Source organism: Brassica oleracea, chromosome C3 (genome assembly GCF_000695525.1).
Source record: "Brassica oleracea var. oleracea cultivar TO1000 chromosome C3, BOL, whole genome shotgun sequence".
In the NCBI taxonomy this organism is placed as follows: Eukaryota; Viridiplantae; Streptophyta; class Magnoliopsida; order Brassicales; family Brassicaceae; genus Brassica; species Brassica oleracea.
In genome coordinates this window covers 29,471,609-29,489,978 of record NC_027750.1, presented here as the reverse complement: position 1 = coordinate 29,489,978, position 18,370 = coordinate 29,471,609, and the positions used below count along the sequence as shown (strand labels likewise).

The following is an 18,370-nucleotide window of genomic DNA, read 5'->3' as shown; positions in this document are numbered from 1 at the left end:
GGTGTTAAAAGTTAGATCTACTTGTTTCCTTGCTTGTTGAGGGTTCCAAATGCTATTTTAGTCTTGATCATACTAAAATAGATCTCTAGGCATTTCCTGCCCACAAGGTGTATGATGAAATGCCTGAACCAACTCTTCAATGCTTTTAGTTTTCTTTACCTAAGAGATTAGTTGCTAAAGGAATTAAGATTGCTATTGGATTTGTTCTCCATGTTTGCTTTAGTGACATTCAACCTAAGAAATTAGATGCTTGAGTTGCTTTACCAAAAGAACATTCATCTAGAGATAGAGCTTGTTTAGCTTAGTGTCTAGGCATAAGGAAAATGTTTGATTGATTATCTTACCACCCTTAGATTGAATCTACATCACCTGAGATCAAGTGCCTAGCCCCATGAGTCCTTTTACTTCAAATTGAGAAAGAAAGATCATTACTTTATTGCATTAGCTTATAGTTTTTGGTTCATACAATCTTTAAAACCGGATCGCATTTAGCTTAAGCATAAACTTGCATTCCCTTTGCTTTAGAATCACCTAGGATTGGTTCGACAATCTTTTATACTACATTGATTTGATCTTAGACCCTTGAAAAGTCTTGCATCAATAATCGACAAGGAGCAAAGCCTGTGTGAGATCATTTGGACAGAGTAACTGGTACTCGAGATGTTGTCTCTTACGGACAGCCATCTGCCCCAATATCTAACGACTCGAGAATTCATGAGCGCAAGAGCTCCGAGCGTAAGAGCACATGGGAAGCTCAAGGCACTAGAAGATTGGCCAGTACTATTGTTACACCCTCTCGGATTGATCATGATATGGATGAGAATGTCACCAAACGTTCCAAAGGGTCTCATCGGTATCTAACTTTTAGTACATTGAGTGCGAAGGAGCTAATGCCAGTTGATGGAGATGATCTGATTATTGACGCTTTAAATGATATGGATATCGCAGAGCAACAAGATGGTGGGATGATGGACTGCGAAGTGCAGAACGATGATCTAATGGGACTGGAGCTTGCGGAGATGGAGGATAAGGCAGTGCAAGACGTGACACATAAGTCTCAGAAACCGGCTGTTAAAGCCTCGAAAGGTAGCAAGTATGGCTCTAAACCGAGTGCCCCTTTGGGTATTCAGAATAAAAAAATTGAGATTCTTCTTCGGGGATCTCCACACAAGAGGTCATCTTCGTCTCATGAAACCCGTACTGCTGGTGAAACAGGAAAACCAAGACGCCATCACCTCAGTTCAAAGAGGCAAAAATTTGGGTCGTCCAAAAACGATGGTTCGAAGGGGTCCAAAAATCCATCTCACCTTTATCAATGAGGACACTCAGTTGGAACTGTTGAGGGATTGGGAACAACCTCACAGTTCGACGCCTTACAGAGATGTGTCAGAAGCATCGGCCAAGACTTGTGTTTCTTTCTGAGACGAATAATAGGAGGCTGATGTTGCAAAACATTCAGCCCGACTTAGGATTTGATCATTTGTTTACCGTTGAGCCACTTGGTCTCAGCGGAGGTTTAGCTCTTTTTTATATGGATGAATTGCAAGTTAATGTTTTATTTTCGAATAACAGAATGATTAACATTGAGGCAATCATTAATGGAATAAAAGTCTTTATGACGTTTGTTTATGGGGATCCTGTCCTAGAATGGAGAGAACAAGTGTGGGAACGTCTTACACGTTTCTCAGCAACAAGAAATGGACCTTGGTTCATGATAGGAGATTTAATGAAATTACTGGACCTAATGAAAAGGAAGGCGGAAGACAACGCTCTGACAGCTCTTATCTACCTTTGAAGGAGATGTTAAATGACTGTGGTATGTTGGAGTTTCCATTTTCTGGGAACATGCTCTCATGGGTAGAAAAGAGAGCTGGACGAATTATTGTTATATGTTGTCTAGACAGAGCAGTAGAAAATGCGGATTGGCATGAGAAATTTCCTCATTCAACTGTAAAGTACATGAGGTTATGGAGATCAGATCATCGTCTGATTCTTGCAGACATCCTAACAAAACTAATCAGGAGATCTAAAACCTTCAAATTTGATAAAAGGTGGCTGGATAATGAGGAGCTACGAGAAGTCATTCTTGAAGGATGGAAGTCTTCTGATCTCCCTCCTGATGCAAATATCATGGAACATATATTTAGCAGCTGGAAAGCTTTGAGCGAGTGGAGGAGGCAACACAGTGTGAACTCAGCAAGATTGGTGGAAGAGCTTAAAGAAAAAGTTGAAGGCTTGTATGCGAATGATGATGCTACGACTGAGGAAATTGAAGAAGCACTGAAGGAACTATCTGATGCCCTTAAGGCAGAGAAAATGTTTTGGAAACAAAAAGGTAGAATTTTCTGGCTCAGGGAAGGAGATAGAAACACGAAATTCTTCAATGCACATACTAAGCAAAGGAGAGCAAGGAATATAAACACCCAGGTTCTTGATGCAAATGGAAATGTGGTTGAGGATGAGGAAGGGTTGGTGGCCATTGCTACTAGCTAGTTTAGATAAATCTTTGAGTCCTCCAATTCAGAAGATATAGAGGAGGCGCTAACTGAGGTATCCTCGACTATTACTGGGCCGATGAACGACAATCTTACTGCCCCGGTAACAAAATGGGAGGTCAAATTAGCACTCTTTGCGATGCATCCAAAGAAGGCTCCATGTTCAGATGGGATGACAACTCTCTTCTACCAGAAATTCTGAGATATTGTAAAGGAAGATTTAACTCTTATGGTTAATAAATTCCTTTTTGATGGGACGATGGTCAATGGACTAAATGATACAAATATCTGTCTTATCCCGAAGACACTTAAGCCAAATGAGATGTCTAAGTTCAGGCCCATCAGCTTATGTAATGTTAGTTATAAGATAATCTATAAGGTCTTATGTCAGAGATTAAAGAAAGTTATGCCAGACAGAATTTCAGAAACCCAGTCAGCCTTTGTTGCGGAAAGGCAGATTTCAGACAATGTTATGATTGCACAAGAAATGTTCCATGTTCTGAGGACTAAACCGAATGGACGTAACAAGAGGATGGCCATCAAGACGGATATGAGTAAAACATATGATAGAATGGAATGGTCATTTATTGAAGCTGTCATGCGAAAAATAGGTTTTTCAGAGACCTGGATCACTTGGATAATGAGATGTATTACATTAGTGAAATACAAAGTGCTGATGAATGGGCAACCAAGGGGAAATATTGTTCCAGGCAGAGGCCTACGTCAAGGAGATCCTTTGTCTCCTTTCACCTTTATTCTATGCACGGACGCGCTCGTTAGCCTTCTTAGTCATGCAGAGAACCAATGGAAGATAACGGAGATGCGCGTTACACGTGCGTGTCCCTCGGTATCTCACATTCCCTTTGCTGATGATAGCCCTTTCTTCTGTAAGACGGACCCATGTGAATGTGAAGAAGTGATGAAAGCAGTCAGGAACTACGGATAAGCATCAGGCCAATGTATCAACTTTGACAAATCCTCTATACTCTTTGGTAAGAGGATTAACACAACAGTCAAACAAGAGATTAAAGATACACTTGGAATACAAAATGACGGAGGAATGGGAACATACTTAGGGATCCCAGAAGATATCAGTGGATCCAAATGCAAACTCTTTTCTTTTCTCAAAGATAAGTTAATGCATAAAGTGAATGGATGGATAGGTAGATGGCTTTTAAAAGGAGGAAAAGAAGTTCTGATTAAATATATCCTGCTTGCACTTCTGACATATGTTATGTCTACCTTCCTACTTCCATTGAACATATGTGAAAATCTTGCGAGTGCCATCGCACAATTTTGGTGGAGTTCAAACCCACCAAAAAGAGGAATTCACTGGGCGAAATGGAAAAAGTATGTTTGCCAAGGGACGGGGGTGGGATCGGTGTCCGTTTGATTCACGAGTTTAACCTCTCTTTATTAGCAAAACAACTATGGAAGCTAGTCCTATACCCTGATTCACTAGTTGCCTAGGTCTTGAGGGGAAGGTACTACCGATTGAGTTCGCCTTTGCGAGTAAACTCTGTAAGCAGTCAATCCTATGTGTGGACTAGCATTTCAGCTGTTCGAAAACTACTGCTATTGGGAATCAGACAGAAGATTCATTCTGGATATAAAGTCAAGGTGTGGGAAGACCCCTGGATTCCTATAACACCAGCGAGGTCGGTTATCCCTGTAGCTCCAGTTTTGCACCCGAACTTGAAAGTTAGTGACCTAATTGATCAGGTAACTAAGGAATGGGATGTTGGTTTGTTGGAAGATTATGTTAGCCCTGCAGATATACCCCTCATAAGGAGTTTGACCATAAGCTCAACTCATCGTCGAGATATATTCTGCTGGTCCTATAATAAGAATGGCCAGTACACAGTTAAATCTAGATATTGGGTAGCTCAGAACTTATTAAAATCCGAGGAAGAAAAAGAGGTACTGGAGCCAAGTATTACCAAGCTCCAAGCCTTTGCTTGGAAGGTAAAAGCGCCTAAAAAGATATGTCATCCTATATGGCAATTGATAACAGATCATGCTGCTGTAATGAGGAACTTAGTACGACGAAATATGAGGTGCGACAATTATTGCCCACGATGTGGAGAACCAGACGAATATGTAACTCATGCCATTTTCGAGTGTCCGCTAGCTCTATAAGTTTGGTCCCTAACGGTGACCCCTACAAGTCCAGATATCTTCCCGATACCGAGTATTTATGCTAATATGGAGTATCTCTTTTGGAGAAAAAATAACATTCTTGAACCTGAATTAGACAGGGATCCTTATCCTAGGTTAATTTGGTTCATTTGGAAGGCCCGTAATGACAAGCTCTTTATGGGGATAGACGGAGACCCATTGGAGTTAGTTCGTCATGCAGAGAAAGAATGTCAAGCCTGGTTTAATGCAAATGAGATGGTGCCGCCAATTGTACAAGATCACCGAAATGAGGAACCTCAAGTCTTAAGCTTGAACAATATTTGCATGATAGATGGGTCATGGACACCCACAGCTCAGTTCAGTGGATGTAGATGGGTATGGATAGATAGTATGGGAAAGGCTCAACTTATGGGGACACGAAACCACATTCTACATGAATCACCCTTGCACTCGGAAGTAGAAGCACTGCAATGGGCGATGGAGAATATGCTTCAACATTCGACATGCCAGAGCTTTAGGACATATTGCAAAGAGCTGATTGCTATGATCAAGGAGTCTCGTGCATGGCCGAGCTTTGCGACGGAATTAGAAAGGATTGAGACTTTGCAGATATGTTTCCCGGACTTCAAGATCAACTATGTTTCATGCACGCAAAATCAGATTTTAGATTCTCTACTTAAGACTGCTAGGTCTTTTCATAAGGAAATTTATTTTATTGGTTGTTCTATTCCGGTCTAGTTACCTAGACCACCTCAAGTTTGAGTAATGGAGTAGCCGTTTGTTGTCAGAAAAAAAAACTCAAATGATATTACAATATATCTATGTATCTTTATAGTATAATATGTTACTGAGATTCAACAAAACATGTAGTCTGTAAACTATACATACGGACACGGTGACACCGTGCAAGCATATGATATAATGTTTTTAAGATTTAAAGGTATTCTTGTTGATACTTGACGTACATGAACATCGCATATATCGAATTAAAATGTCTAATATAAGTAAAGAACATACATGAACATCGCGTAAGGTATTCTTTATATAACTCTCCTTATATTTGGGACTAGAATTATATAGAAGAAGAATAAAATCTTGATGGCAAAACTGTTGGTACACACAAAGGTACCTCTTTTTTTTTTTGGAAACATTACACAAAGTTACCATATATTATATATTAACAAAAAATAGATCAAAAGTTAATATACTGGGCTTGAATTTATTGATCGGTGAGAAGAAAGTCACCTCCAAGTTTCTTCAAACCTCCACCTCCTCTGAGAAAATGTACAAGATCGACGACCACGTTGCTTGTGCCGTTGCTGGTATCATGTCTGATGCCAACATATTCATCAACACGGCTCGTGTCCAAGCGCAACGCTACACCTTCATGTACCAAGAGCCCATGCCTGTGGAGCAGCTGGTTCAGTTTCTTTGTGACACGAAGCAATGGTACACGCAGTTCGGTGGTCTTCGTCCCTTTGGAGTGTCTTTTCTTTTTGCAGGGTGGGACAAGAACTATGGGTTTCAGCTGTATATGAGTGATCCTAGTGGGAACTATGGTGGTTGGAAAGCTGCGGCTGTTGGAGCAAACAATCAGGCTGCTCAGTCTATTCTGAGACAAGACTATAAGGATGATGTGACTTCGGATGAGCTTGCGTTGAAGGTGGATAGCACGAGCTTGACGTCTAAGAAGCTTGAGCTTGCTGAGGTGTTTCTGACTCCATCGGGGAATGTTAAGTACCATGTTCACTCTCATGACTCTCTCACCAAGCTGTGGCCGAAGCATGGTGTGACTCAACCCGCTGCTGAAACGTCCTGAGCATGAAACTATGTACATGTCTTATTTCCCTGCTTGGTGGTGCGGTCTCCTTTATCTATCTCTGTTAGTTCTCTGTTTCCATTTTGTAGTTTGATGTTAGTTAACAATGGCGTTGATTTCAATGGAGATGGTAGAAGAAGATTGTCAAGTGTTGCTTGATCCAGTTGGTGACCAATCATAAGCTCAAGTTTGTTCATTACACTTTTGTTTATGTTCAATCCAAGAGCGAGCCTCAAACCTTGAAAAGGCTCTTATAAGGAATACCGCTTTTATCTAACACGTGAAGAGTATCAATGGTGGTTTCAAGAATCTCTCTTTTCTCATTAGAAGACGCGGAACAGAACTTAACCTTTTGGTAATAGAAAGAACCTACATATGGTAAGATTATCGAATTTTGGCGTTATCATCAGCTTCAAGAACGTTTCACCAAGCTAGAACTTAGAACAAGAACCTCATAGAAACAGTTAACCGAGAGGAGCTATTCTTGAAACTCTCTGTGCTTTTACTATCACAAGAAAACCGAAACAAGCTGCTATATGGTGAACAAGGAAAAGTAGCACAAGAGGGACTCATTTCAATGGCTAAAGAATCACCTTCAGAGGATGTTCCCCACGAGCGCATCCATCAAACTTGCGGCTAAAGAATCACCTTCAGAGGATGTTTTAAGTTCTTGACACTGTTTCAAACCAAGAAGAACCTCTGACCAAGCCCAAAACCGAATCTCTTCCATACACTTTTCTGTTTAGGAACACTTCCATGAATTTAGCAGCACAATGTAACATGACTACATTTGAAGACATTACATGTAACTCTCCGTTGTTGTAGCAGAATCTCGAAACAAGCTCAAAAGTATCAGCGCCTCCACCAGGGAAATCACTAAAGATCACCTTAAGATTATCATTGGAACAAGTAGAGTTCCCAAGTAGTTTCCTCAATGTTCCATACTTGCATATGATTTGTTGAAATCAAAATACAAAAAACAATAATTAAACTCAAAAGTCATTATGATTGCAGAGTGAATCTTGAAAGACCCACAAGAAAAAGGTTTAAACTTCAATATTGTTTGCGAAGGAATAAAGGGGAAAGAAGTGATGAACAATTATCACAAAACAGGAAGGGCTTTTAAATATCAACTACAATTTGGTCTCTTTGTCTCTTCAATCAAGTAAGTAAATGTCAATCTCATAAGAGCCACAACTAAGTGAGAACAACCGAGATCGATTAGGTAGCATAGGATCCATAAACCTGTTCTTAAATGATATTAGATCGTTCCGTTGTAGCTGTTGTTAAACTCAATTGAGGTTAAATTGTTTGAATCTATTAGTTGGTTAATGGAAAGTTAATTTGATGTTGAGCCCCAAAAAAAAAATTAGAACAAAAGGGAAGTGAATAGTGTCCAAGCAAATTGCAAAGAGAGCAATCTTTTAACTTCTTAATAAGCAAGATTGTGTCTATTTGCAGAGATAAATGGAAGAAAGTCAGAGCAACGGTAAAGAGCAAAATATGCAATAAATGATGATGGAGACATATCTGCTTCAACTCTTTTAGAGTAGATTCATGCACAACCAGTTACAAATTCCTAAGTGTTCATTGGTTTCACATGAGAAAAAAAAACTTGGGTGCCCTCATTTTAAGGTAATTCTTGTGTGATAGAACATTAAATGCTGAATGTAACAGAGTCACACACACAAACACACACTATACGTGAGCCGTAATATTATCATAGAGAACTCTCATGAACTTACTTTTACTAAATTAAGATTAAACGCAAGTTAAATAAATGTTACATTATATGGACATGGATAAACCCAGATAAGAAAAAGTAAAAAATAGAAATGGGTTATAAAGTTTGGGATGTAGCCTGATTTAGCTGTTTAGAGTAAAGCACAAAGAGGTTATATTAGCCTGATTTCAAAATTAACATTGAGAAATGGGTTATAAAGTTTAGCCTGATTTTAAAATTAACATTGAGAAATGGGTTATAAAGTGCCTGAGTTCAAAAATTAACATTGAGAAATGGGTTATAAAGTTTAGCCTGATTTCAAAAATTAACATTGAGAAATGGGTTACAAAGAGGTTATAAAGTTGTTAGCCTGATCTCAAAAGTAACATTGAGAAATGGGTTATAAAGCTTGGAATTTAACCAGAAAATAAACCACAAAGAGGTTAACAATTTTTATTTCTTGATATAGTACTTATTCAAACATAAAGCAAATTAAGAGCTCCCATCAAACAGTATTAAGTTCTAAGAAAAGGGTAAAGCTCAAACCTTGCATTACAGCTTCTACACATATATCGAACTCCTTGTTTTCCATCGCCGCAGAATGGATGTTGCAAGACAAGCCAATCTAGACACACAGAGCAACCATTCTCATATAACTCATCCGTACATTGCATCATTCCATAAAGCTTCTTTGTCCCGATCATCATCTCTCCCGTTGCGTACAGTGACCCCTTGCTGTTGTTTCCCAACTTGCCGGCTTCAGATATTAGCTTATCGGTGAAATCCTTCTTTTTCTTATCGAACATCTTCTTATCTCCGCTCAGGTCCTTTGGGTTGGTTATACATAAATAATCATCATAGAGGATTCTGCTGTCACCGGCACTGAATGTAGAAATATCCAGAGTGCATTGGTCATACCATATTGTTCCTGCTTTGTTTCTCGGACATTTCTTACGAAGCTGTCATATGTATAACGACACCGCGTCGATAAAGAAGAATATTGCGTTAACTATATTACAAATATAATACAGATTTTTGTTTTCTACCAGCCCTTAAAGTGTATCAGATTACGTTAGTTAAACCTTCTCATAGGGTAAGTATAAGAATTGTCATCAAAGTCGGATACGATATTTTGGGGAACATAAACATTAAATAAGAATTTTATTAAATTTTTCATAATATATTTGGTAATTTATTTCTATATACTATATAACTTTTAATATTTTTTGAGTTAAGGCCAATTTGTATATGTTCATTATCTAATTGACATATATCTATAATCTTCTATTATTTCTGTACGTAATTGACATAATATATTATATATCTCAGTGTGTGCGGATGCCCATTTGTATAAGTTCATACTTGACTGCTAATATATTTATATATAAAGTTGGGTTTGCTTCTTTCCTAGGCTGTCCACATAGGTGGACATGTCACTAATTCGAGTCTTGAGAATCCGACACGTGTCCGCATTCAAAACGCGGCGTTTCATTAATTTGAAGTTGGAGTTGGAGATCGTGTAGGCTTTTGGTGTAAATCATAAACATGCGGGAATATTGTCGTGTGGGTCTTAACAGTATACTTTTATATTTTAGTAAACGAATAATGTTGTGTTCTTCGTCTTATGAATACGTCATAAAAGCAGCTCTCATGATATTGTTGATATTCAATCTGATCATACCGGTAAGAAAAATTAATGTAAATCAACAGAACCGAGTACAATGATTTTAGTTGGATTTACATGTGTCGAAAATACAATAAAATGTTTTTATTTATTTTAATCTGTAAAATAGCTCATAAAAACCAAAAAAACTAGATGAACCAATAGGTTTATAGTATATTAGTGAACGTACATATAAAATATATAATATTATATAGTGAATGCAATTGAATTTACTATTTTGATATACATATACTGAGCATTTAACATATGAATAATGTTTTAGGAATAATTATTTGCTTTACCCATTTACGTCAATTTATTTTTTAAAGTTCATGATTTCACGATAAATTGTGCTCCTATAATTATTTGCTTTACCCATTTACATCAATTTATTTTTTAAGTTCCATGATTTCACGATAAATACTGCTCCTAACTTCTTCTTTTTTTTTTTTCATACAATAGCGCAAATATATTATTATATATTACTCCTACTTAGCTATTTTAATAAACGAACATTCTGATATTTGAAAACTTTGAATGATTCATTTTGTACGGTAAACGGTTTTATTTCAAAGTATTAATACATCAATGCAAAAATATATTTTGCAAGATAATTACACGCATCTACAGCATAAGCTCTTTATTACATACGAGCATGCATGGATTCTATAAAAAAACGTCCATGCAATATTATCATTTAATTTAAATATATTGTTAATTCATAACACAAGTTTCCACAGTATTAATAACTTCTAAATTAATAGTAAAATGTATCTAATAAATTCTAAACTTATTTAATAACGATAAACCGTATTCAATTTAAAGAGTAACATGAAAGTTGAAGTATGACTTTCATTAATAGAAAACTATCACATTTTAATTAAAACATACACAGACCAAGCTACTCGCACTAAAAAAAGGTTGTTTTGCCTTGGATAATATAAGTTTTTCCTTAAAATATTTCTCTGGGATGATCATTGCATAATTGTATGTGGACATCATTAATCTTATTATATTAAGTTTTTCTTCATAGAATAATGGAAATTACTGTCTTTTTAATTCAGTCCAAAAATATTTATTAAAAATAACAACATGATCTTTAAATTCTATTTATTTATTTTTATTTATAATATTGTTTTCAATCTACAGTTTTTTAAAAATGCTTTATAAAATTAATATAAATTCATATAAAATAGTTTTTTCTAACTTCCCGGGCCGACCCTAGTAAGATAACAGTGAAGTGATGTTACCCCAGAGAGGGCTGTGGTGAGGCATGAGTGACACTTAGACCCGTAGGAGTCGCCACGACACTGGAGCATGACGAAGGCGGTATCGGGAGGTATATTTTTGTAGGGTCTATTCATATTGGAGTCAAGGGCAAAACCTTTTTGCAGATTAAAAGCGGATATGTTTTTGAGGGCAATGTTGAGATTTTCCTCGAACACACTCCCTGGCTTGTATTTCCCTTGGGTGTTGTTGCATGCGTGGTGGAGATACTCATTGGTAATGTTGAGGGAAGAAACGCTGGATATAAGGAGGAGTTGTATGGCCACCGCGGCCAAGATAGGGACCGATCCAAAACTTAAAGGCATTGTTTGTGATTTTTGAGGAGTGGAGATGTTTATATAAGAGACTTGATGAGAACTTTAGATTTGAAGTGATTATGATTCCTATTTTTTTCTTGTACCTTAGTGACCTTAAACAAATTCGTTTCATCATCTTAGTTTCTATATATAAGAAATGTTTTAGTCTGAGAGAGGAGAGTGGTTGAGAACTTTAGTATATGCGGCGAGAGAACAGGGCTAAAAAAGCTGTCACACAAAATGTGTGTGCTCTTGTACGAGAGCATGGCTCTCACCTCACCTCTCTCGTTCTTTTACTAATCTCTTTCATCCTTTTTCATCATCTTATTATATTTAGAGAGAATTGGGCCGATATACCCCAATGACAAGAAAATTAACAAAGTACCCAAAAGCAAAAAGAACTCGTTGGGGCCGTATCTTTTTTGTCCCCCTTTCCGAAAATGCCCCTATCGCCTCGAGACGTGCGGCGAGTAGGTGAAAAGTTGCGATTCGGCGTGATCTTCAGAAGTACAAACAAAAGATACTATTCTGACATAGTTTTCCGGCTGATATCTTCTCGAGCGACCGGTTTCTTTCGGTTACTCTGTTAAGTACAAACGGATCGAAGCAAAAGCCGTTGGAAACATCTGAGGATCATAAAAAATGGGGGGGATTTACAGGTTATCCAAAAATCTCTTGGGATTTTGGTGGTGTATTTAATGGAGGTCTAGGAAAACATAAATGTAAAGCAGAATCGATAGAGAGAGAACGAAACCTGTTAGAGTGAGATTGTTGTAGTGGCGAAGATCTTTTTACAGTAGTCGTTATCCCTTTGTGTTCGAGGTATGTCTCTAATATCTTTTAGATTTGACTTTTTGCATTAAATTTCTTAACTGCAAACAAGTTTGATACCGCAAAATAGGTGTTTTGGTCCATCGACATTTATTTTGATTGTCATAACTATCACGGTATTTAAGATATGGAAAAAATGGCTGTCAGTTCTGATGAGAAGTCCATTTCGTTTATGTTTACATATCTGTCTGTGTAAATGGGCCAGTTTGTTAAGCTTGTCGTCGGTGTGTGGGAGCAAGTTGGACAGCGTGGGTGGCTGTTCTTGGAAGATCCAACAGAGCATAAATACGAAATCGTGGTTCACGAGAACCAAACTTACGTAAGTCTCATGGATCTTGTGAGAACACGCTACAGTGTGGGTTTGGAAACAGCCGTAACTTTGACCTACGAATTTCCGGATTGGATGAAGGCGGATGGAGACATATCGACTCCCCCTGTTGATGTGAAAGAGGATGGGGACTTTGAACTATTCATGTCCATTCGGATTGATCTTCCTTCGACGACGCTGATGGTCACTATAGGCAAGGAAGTTGTTCGCTCGCTACCTATTCCAAAGGCGTGAAGACTATACTGTTATCGGGTCTTCGAAGGGAGTGTTAGGGACAGATGATAGAGATCACCGTGGTAATGGCGATGGTAACCTCAACGCCCATATATTGGCTGAGAATACTTGTCGTGTGGGTCTCCCTGAGGGCACGTGGTTCTGGGAAGGAATGCTGGGCCAGTGCTTTCTGACTGCAAGCCAGCAGTTCCTTACGAATGTTTGCATCCGTAAAGATGTAACCATCGGAAATAAGGATGCTTTTGCCATTATGGGGAGTCAACGTTGGCCTTCGATGGAGAAAATAGGTGATTCAGAATCAACAACTGATTCTTCGCCTGGTCCAGTAGATCCGGTCCCTACTTTGTATGGGGGCGGCATAATACGTTTGAGAGATGGACCGGAGTCGTCGCCAACCGTACCAAATAAAGCGTTATCCATTGGTTAGTGGAAACTTCTGAAAGTGTGTAATAAGTTATTTTTTGGCTGTTACACAAAAATGGTATGTGTTAACGTTACTTGTTGATTAAATACAGTGGAACCACAGGCAACGAAGAAGGCAAGCCCGTTACTTGAGTACCTTAGTAAGGGGAAAGAGAATGTGTGTAATGAAGATGAAGGGGAGAAGAAGCGCAGCTACGCGAGCGGGCGCTTGAGCCCCCGATGTCAAACCCAAACTTCCCTGGCCCTATTCCTGATGCAGACACCACTGACGAAGGTAGCGATGAAATATAATCTTTTTATTTATTGATAATGGATAGATGTTATATGTGAATGATAACAGTTAGTATATGATTTAAACAGGTACAGAGGACGAAGGAGAGAAGCATCTGTTTGTGGGTCAGGTTTTCATTGACCGCTTTGCTTTCAAAACTCACATGTCTCTCTATGCTCTGGCCAACAATTTTCGGTTTTTATGTCGTCGCTCAGAGCCTTGTAAAATGATTCTTGTCTGGGAGAGTGTCAGCATCTAAGCTTCGAGGGTGTCCCCAGTTCCAAATCAAGAGACTGGATGAGGGACACAGCTGCACGGTGGATGAACGTGGCGACTTCAAGCGGCATGCTACTTCAAGCCTTATTGGAGAAATGGTTAGCAACAAGTTTGGAAGTGGGGATCTGGGCCAAGGCCAGGTGCACTTAGGGAGTTCATGAGTACGACCATTACATACCTATCTCTTACTTGAAAGCCTGGAAGTCTAGAGAGTTGGCGTTGGAGCGTGGCATTGGCAACACAGTAGATGCGTACAAAACGTTGCCTTCTTACTTGTCGAGGTTGGCTCTTGCGAACCCTGGAACAGTGGCTGCCTGATACACTAAAACTGAACATTTCCTACTGTCAAGTTAACAGTGATAATTGTAATAATTGAGATTCAATCCAGAGGACCAGTCTACACTTTATTCTTATGCGTTTTCAACTTAGCTAAAACTAAAATGGAGTTTGAATTAAGTAGTGACTTGCAAGTAAAGTAAAAGATTTTAAAAGGTCTAGATTCGATATTGAGAATAAGCTGATCTAGGGTTTCTCATCGAGTGTTAAAACTTAGCCAAACATTTATTCAAGCTCGTTAAGACACGATCTAGAACACAGATCACTCTTAGTAGAACAGCCCCCTGTCGTGGTGCTGTTCCCTTTGCGGTCCGACCTTGACGCCTAAACTGTCGTTTGGATCAAGGATCGGTCGCAAACTATAGAGATCAAGTTCGATAAGTTCACTGAACACTCTAGCATCTACTTTTGCTGGCTAGAGATGTTCAGCTCATTCATTCGATATCAGGTAGACTACTACACGGTTAGTGGGTGAGCGTACTAAGATCTAGCAATAAGTGATCAGGTTAGAACTAGCATTAAGAACTAGAATGAACGAAGAAACGATAAGTGCTTATTTATGTGAAATCTTGCGTTTAACACCCTAGAACCCTAGACAAGCTAGACGACTACTCAGCCATATAACACAAGATGAACAGGACATAATAACTGAATAATACTGCTTGTAAATCAAAGGTAAAACAATGGGGTTTAGGATGATCTTCTCTGTCAAGAAGAGGAGCCGTCTCCCTTACAATAGCAATATCCAAGAATAGGTCTAGGTCTGTTTACCAAAATCTAGCGTAAAGAAATAAGATAGATAGGGGTCGCTTTTATATGGAGGTGCCCATAGACTTCAGAGTGGAGAATCGGCAATTAGGGAAAATCTTTGGAAGATATGAAAACTTCCATAATTATCGAGAACAATCGTCTAGCTGTTCCTGGTAGGATCGACCGTCAGACTGCTCCGCGGATTGTTCTTCAGGGGAAATCTCCAATCCTTGCTCTTTTCTTCATGCCTATTCCTTAAGCTCTTCAATCTTCTCCAGACCTGAAATGACTCTTAAAAGACTAGACTAACCCAATAAAACAACGAAAACAAGTTAGAAAGCATATACACAATGATGTCAAAAACATCATATATCAATTCCCCCAGACTTAGATCCTTTTTTTGTCCTCGAACAAGGCAAGTATCAAGAACAGGGAAAATGTTTAAAAGTGTGGGAACTCTCCTAATCCTCAATAACCATACCTTAACCTCAAATCTCTGAACCATATAAGCAACCGACTAGGACCACAAACTTTTACCAGAACTTTCGCTGATCACTGTTCAAAGATCGACTCTATACTCTACATCTCAAACCTGAAAAGACGCACTTTCTAGACAGAACTCCCTATATTCGTTTTAAAGTGTCGTGATCCTCTTGTCAAAAACATCATTCAGGGTAGACGTGCTAGGTATGAACAGGCTAATTTATAGTGAGTCAAAAGAGTGTTTAGGGGCAACCAATTTTTGAAGTGGATGCAGGATATCACGCAAAATAGCAAGAGAGAATGGATCCATTGACGTCCACAGCCTCTCACTCGTTTTGCTGACTTCTGGGGCTATCGCTTTGACTGTTCTTCTGCTCCCCACCATTGGTACCAACCCTCCTTGTTCTAGTTCTGACCGAGTTAACTCAAAAGGGCATCTGACCGATTTAGTCCTCCTTCTTTATCGATGATCTCATAAAATGGTAAATATACATATAGCTCTCTTTTTTTTTTAATAATAACTGATGATATCATAGATGATGAAGTGACAGAGAAGGAGATAATACGCGGAATGATCGGTGCCCTGTGGTCGAGCTCCTTTGCTCTCAACTGACTGCTCCTCTCATTGTTCTGGAGCTGGTTGTTCCTGATTGTTCTTGCACGATTACGAGTAAGAGGCTGCGTCGATCCTTTCCTCTCCAACTTTTTTGCACATATCTGCACATATGAAACTGAAGAATAGAATGCATGAAGGCGGAATAAATGCTTAGGTACAAGGTGGGTACTAGCTAAAAATGAACTAGCTACTCTGGATCAGCAAGATTGGTAAAAAGAGTAAGAAGTCTTGAGTGTAAGTCTCGTTTCCCTGATCTAATGCCAATGACAAGAGGAATTTGCAGTCAAGATTTGGTTCAAGTTTAGATGGAGTTAAGTCGGCCCAGTGTAACCTGATCTGTTGAAAACTTCTGGAGAGTCAGGTGAGATAAGTCAGGGCCGTTATAGGTCCAAGTGTGGGTCTTTCGTCGCTGCTAAGGTCACTGAATAAGAATGTTAAAGCACGAGGTGGTTAAAAGATCATCACAGAATAAGGTCCTAATTCCCACAAAAGTTTGGACTGACTCATACATAAAAACCGAAAGAGATTAGTTTCACACAATCACCTCCCCCAGACTTAGTTCACACCATCCCTGGTTGTGAAAATAAATTTGAGGTAGGCTAAAAACAAACCAAACGAGCAAATAAAAAGCAAGAAAATAAATTGTTCAGATGGATAAAACAATGAGATAGGGTGAAAAGGCGGGATCAGTCTGACTCCCCGCTCTCGGAGCGACCAGCCATCCTCCTGTTCCTCGGAAGACGCTCTACTCCAGTGGAAGATCCGACCGGTCCCTTGCCTGTTCGATGGTACTGCTGTGGAGCCTACTCAGCTGCGGCTGGTTGCGGCTCTTGACCTCCGAAACATCCCCCGTGATCGCCTTGAGGATCCTCTTCATGAGGCTACTGTTCTTCCACTGCGAGTCAACCATCCAGCGACGGTATGCTGCTTCGTCTGCGTCATCGTCGAGTGGACCTAGGTCATAGGCCGTTTCCTAGTTCGGTGTGATGTCTTCTGGCTCGACAATATCATCGTCAGGAGGTTGTGCTCGCGGGTCGGCACAGAGGAACTCTGGGTCAGGTAAGAAACGGATGTTCTCTATCATACTGAAGTTCGTGAGGTGCGGTTGGGGCAGCTTGATGAACAACACGTTTTCTTCCTTGTCCGTGAATCTGTATGTGGTCTCGTCGTGGAGGATGTGGCATGAGATCAGATATGGAGTGTCCACATACTCAATGTTGTAGTTGACCGCGTAGGCTTGAAGGTTGATTCTGAAGTGCTTGAACAATGGAGTGAGCAGGCTGCCACAACGATCCTTCTTGTTGTCGGTCCTGAGCAGGAAGTCTTTTCGTGTGTAGAACATCCAGATGAGATGGAAACCGGGGTTGGTATGGACATGCTGAAATGGGATTCCAGCTTGTGACCTGCGGATCTCATCCTCAAGACCCGAGTATAGCATTTGCAGTTCTCCTTTGGTGACCTTTGATGTCTTATCCTTTGCAAAAAGGAGGTTGGAGACCATCTTCGCATCACCCTCAACGTAGATTTTCTGATCTGGGACTGATACGCCTTTCTGGAGGCGAATGATCCGGTACCGGTTGCTATGAGGTCCCAAAAGCGCTACGTCTGCGTGAACTTGTTCTCCACTGCGACATCCTTTCGCTCGTCCAAGATCTCGTATATCTCGTTGAGCTGGTCAAGCGAGAGGGAGCAGAAGTTGCCATTGGCCATGAAGGAGAAAGAACAGTTCTCATATGTGCGTGCCTGAGGGTTGTCGTAGCCGATATGAGCTGTAGCGAGCACTTGCCTCACTAGGTCCCGGTAGAGTTCGTGCGTCTGGTAACAGAGGGGCGCAATCCCCATTGCATTGAGCATCTCGAACACGTCCGTGTCTAGCCCAAGAGCAGCGAGGGTTTCGGTGTGACCGAATCGAGTGGGCAAGATCTCGTTGTTGAGAAGCGTGTTGTATTTTGTTGGGGTCGAAAACGGTTACGACGAAGTTAACGTCCAAATCCCCGTAAAATACAAGTATGTCTTTTCGCAACAAATCATGTTCGATCAAGAGAACGTCGCAACGTATGTTCCCGAGATAAAATTTCGTTCGAATTCTGTTTAGATCAAACATAAGCCATCGGAAACATACCCAGACCAGTTACGGATAGGTCCGAGTATGGCGATCAGAACACGGACGAGCCAAGCTCGGTCATTACGCTACTAACGCACATGCACGCTGTCCGGTCGCTACGTAGCGACCGAACGACCGTCCCGCTCGGTCGCTACGTAGCGACCAAGCTCGAGCCGAAGCTCGGTCGCTAGGTAGCGACCGAGCGTTCGTTCCTCTAGGTCGCTATGTAGCGACCGAGCTCGAGCCGAAGCTCGATCGCTACGCAGCGACCGAGCTCTTCCGAAACGTCGATACAA

At 40.1% G+C, this 18,370-nt stretch overlaps 2 protein-coding genes and 1 pseudogene across 2 annotated transcripts; 1 reads left to right on the top strand and 2 right to left on the bottom strand.

The window, feature by feature from the left end:
- Nucleotides 1-5,111: 5,111 nt before the first annotated feature.
- Nucleotides 5,112-6,469, top strand: LOC106330335 (proteasome subunit alpha type-4-A-like). Its single transcript, XM_013768821.1, has 2 exons — nucleotides 5,112-5,323; nucleotides 5,826-6,469. The coding sequence occupies exons 1-2, from the start codon at nucleotides 5,112-5,114 to the stop codon at nucleotides 6,451-6,453; spliced, it is 840 nt and encodes a 279-aa protein (XP_013624275.1). The 3' UTR covers nucleotides 6,454-6,469.
- On the bottom strand, nucleotides 6,462-7,418 carry LOC106330334 (annotated as a pseudogene).
- Nucleotides 7,419-8,591: 1,173 nt separating this feature from the next.
- LOC106329107 (cysteine-rich repeat secretory protein 26-like) lies at nucleotides 8,592-11,535 on the bottom strand. The gene is made up of 2 exons (XM_013767696.1): nucleotides 11,090-11,535; nucleotides 8,592-9,135 (listed from the first exon to the last, which is right to left on the bottom strand). The coding sequence occupies exons 1-2, from the start codon at nucleotides 11,429-11,431 to the stop codon at nucleotides 8,692-8,694; spliced, it is 786 nt and encodes a 261-aa protein (XP_013623150.1). The 5' UTR covers nucleotides 11,432-11,535; the 3' UTR covers nucleotides 8,592-8,691.
- Nucleotides 11,536-18,370: the final 6,835 nt, after the last annotated feature.

Excerpts from the sequence above, each read along its gene's own strand:
- LOC106330335 (XM_013768821.1), top strand. The coding sequence starts at position 5,112 with ATGGAGAATATGCTTCAACATTCGACATGCCAGAGCTTTAGGACATAT. Across the intron at positions 5,324-5,825 it reads TCTCTACTTAAGACTGCTAG|ATCAAAAGTTAATATACTGG; the intron begins GTCTTTTCATAA and ends AACAAAAAATAG.
- LOC106329107 (XM_013767696.1), bottom strand. The coding sequence starts at position 11,431 with ATGCCTTTAAGTTTTGGATCGGTCCCTATCTTGGCCGCGGTGGCCATA. Across the intron at positions 9,136-11,089 it reads TCACCACAGCCCTCTCTGGG|CTTCGTAAGAAATGTCCGAG; the intron begins GTAACATCACTT and ends TACATATGACAG.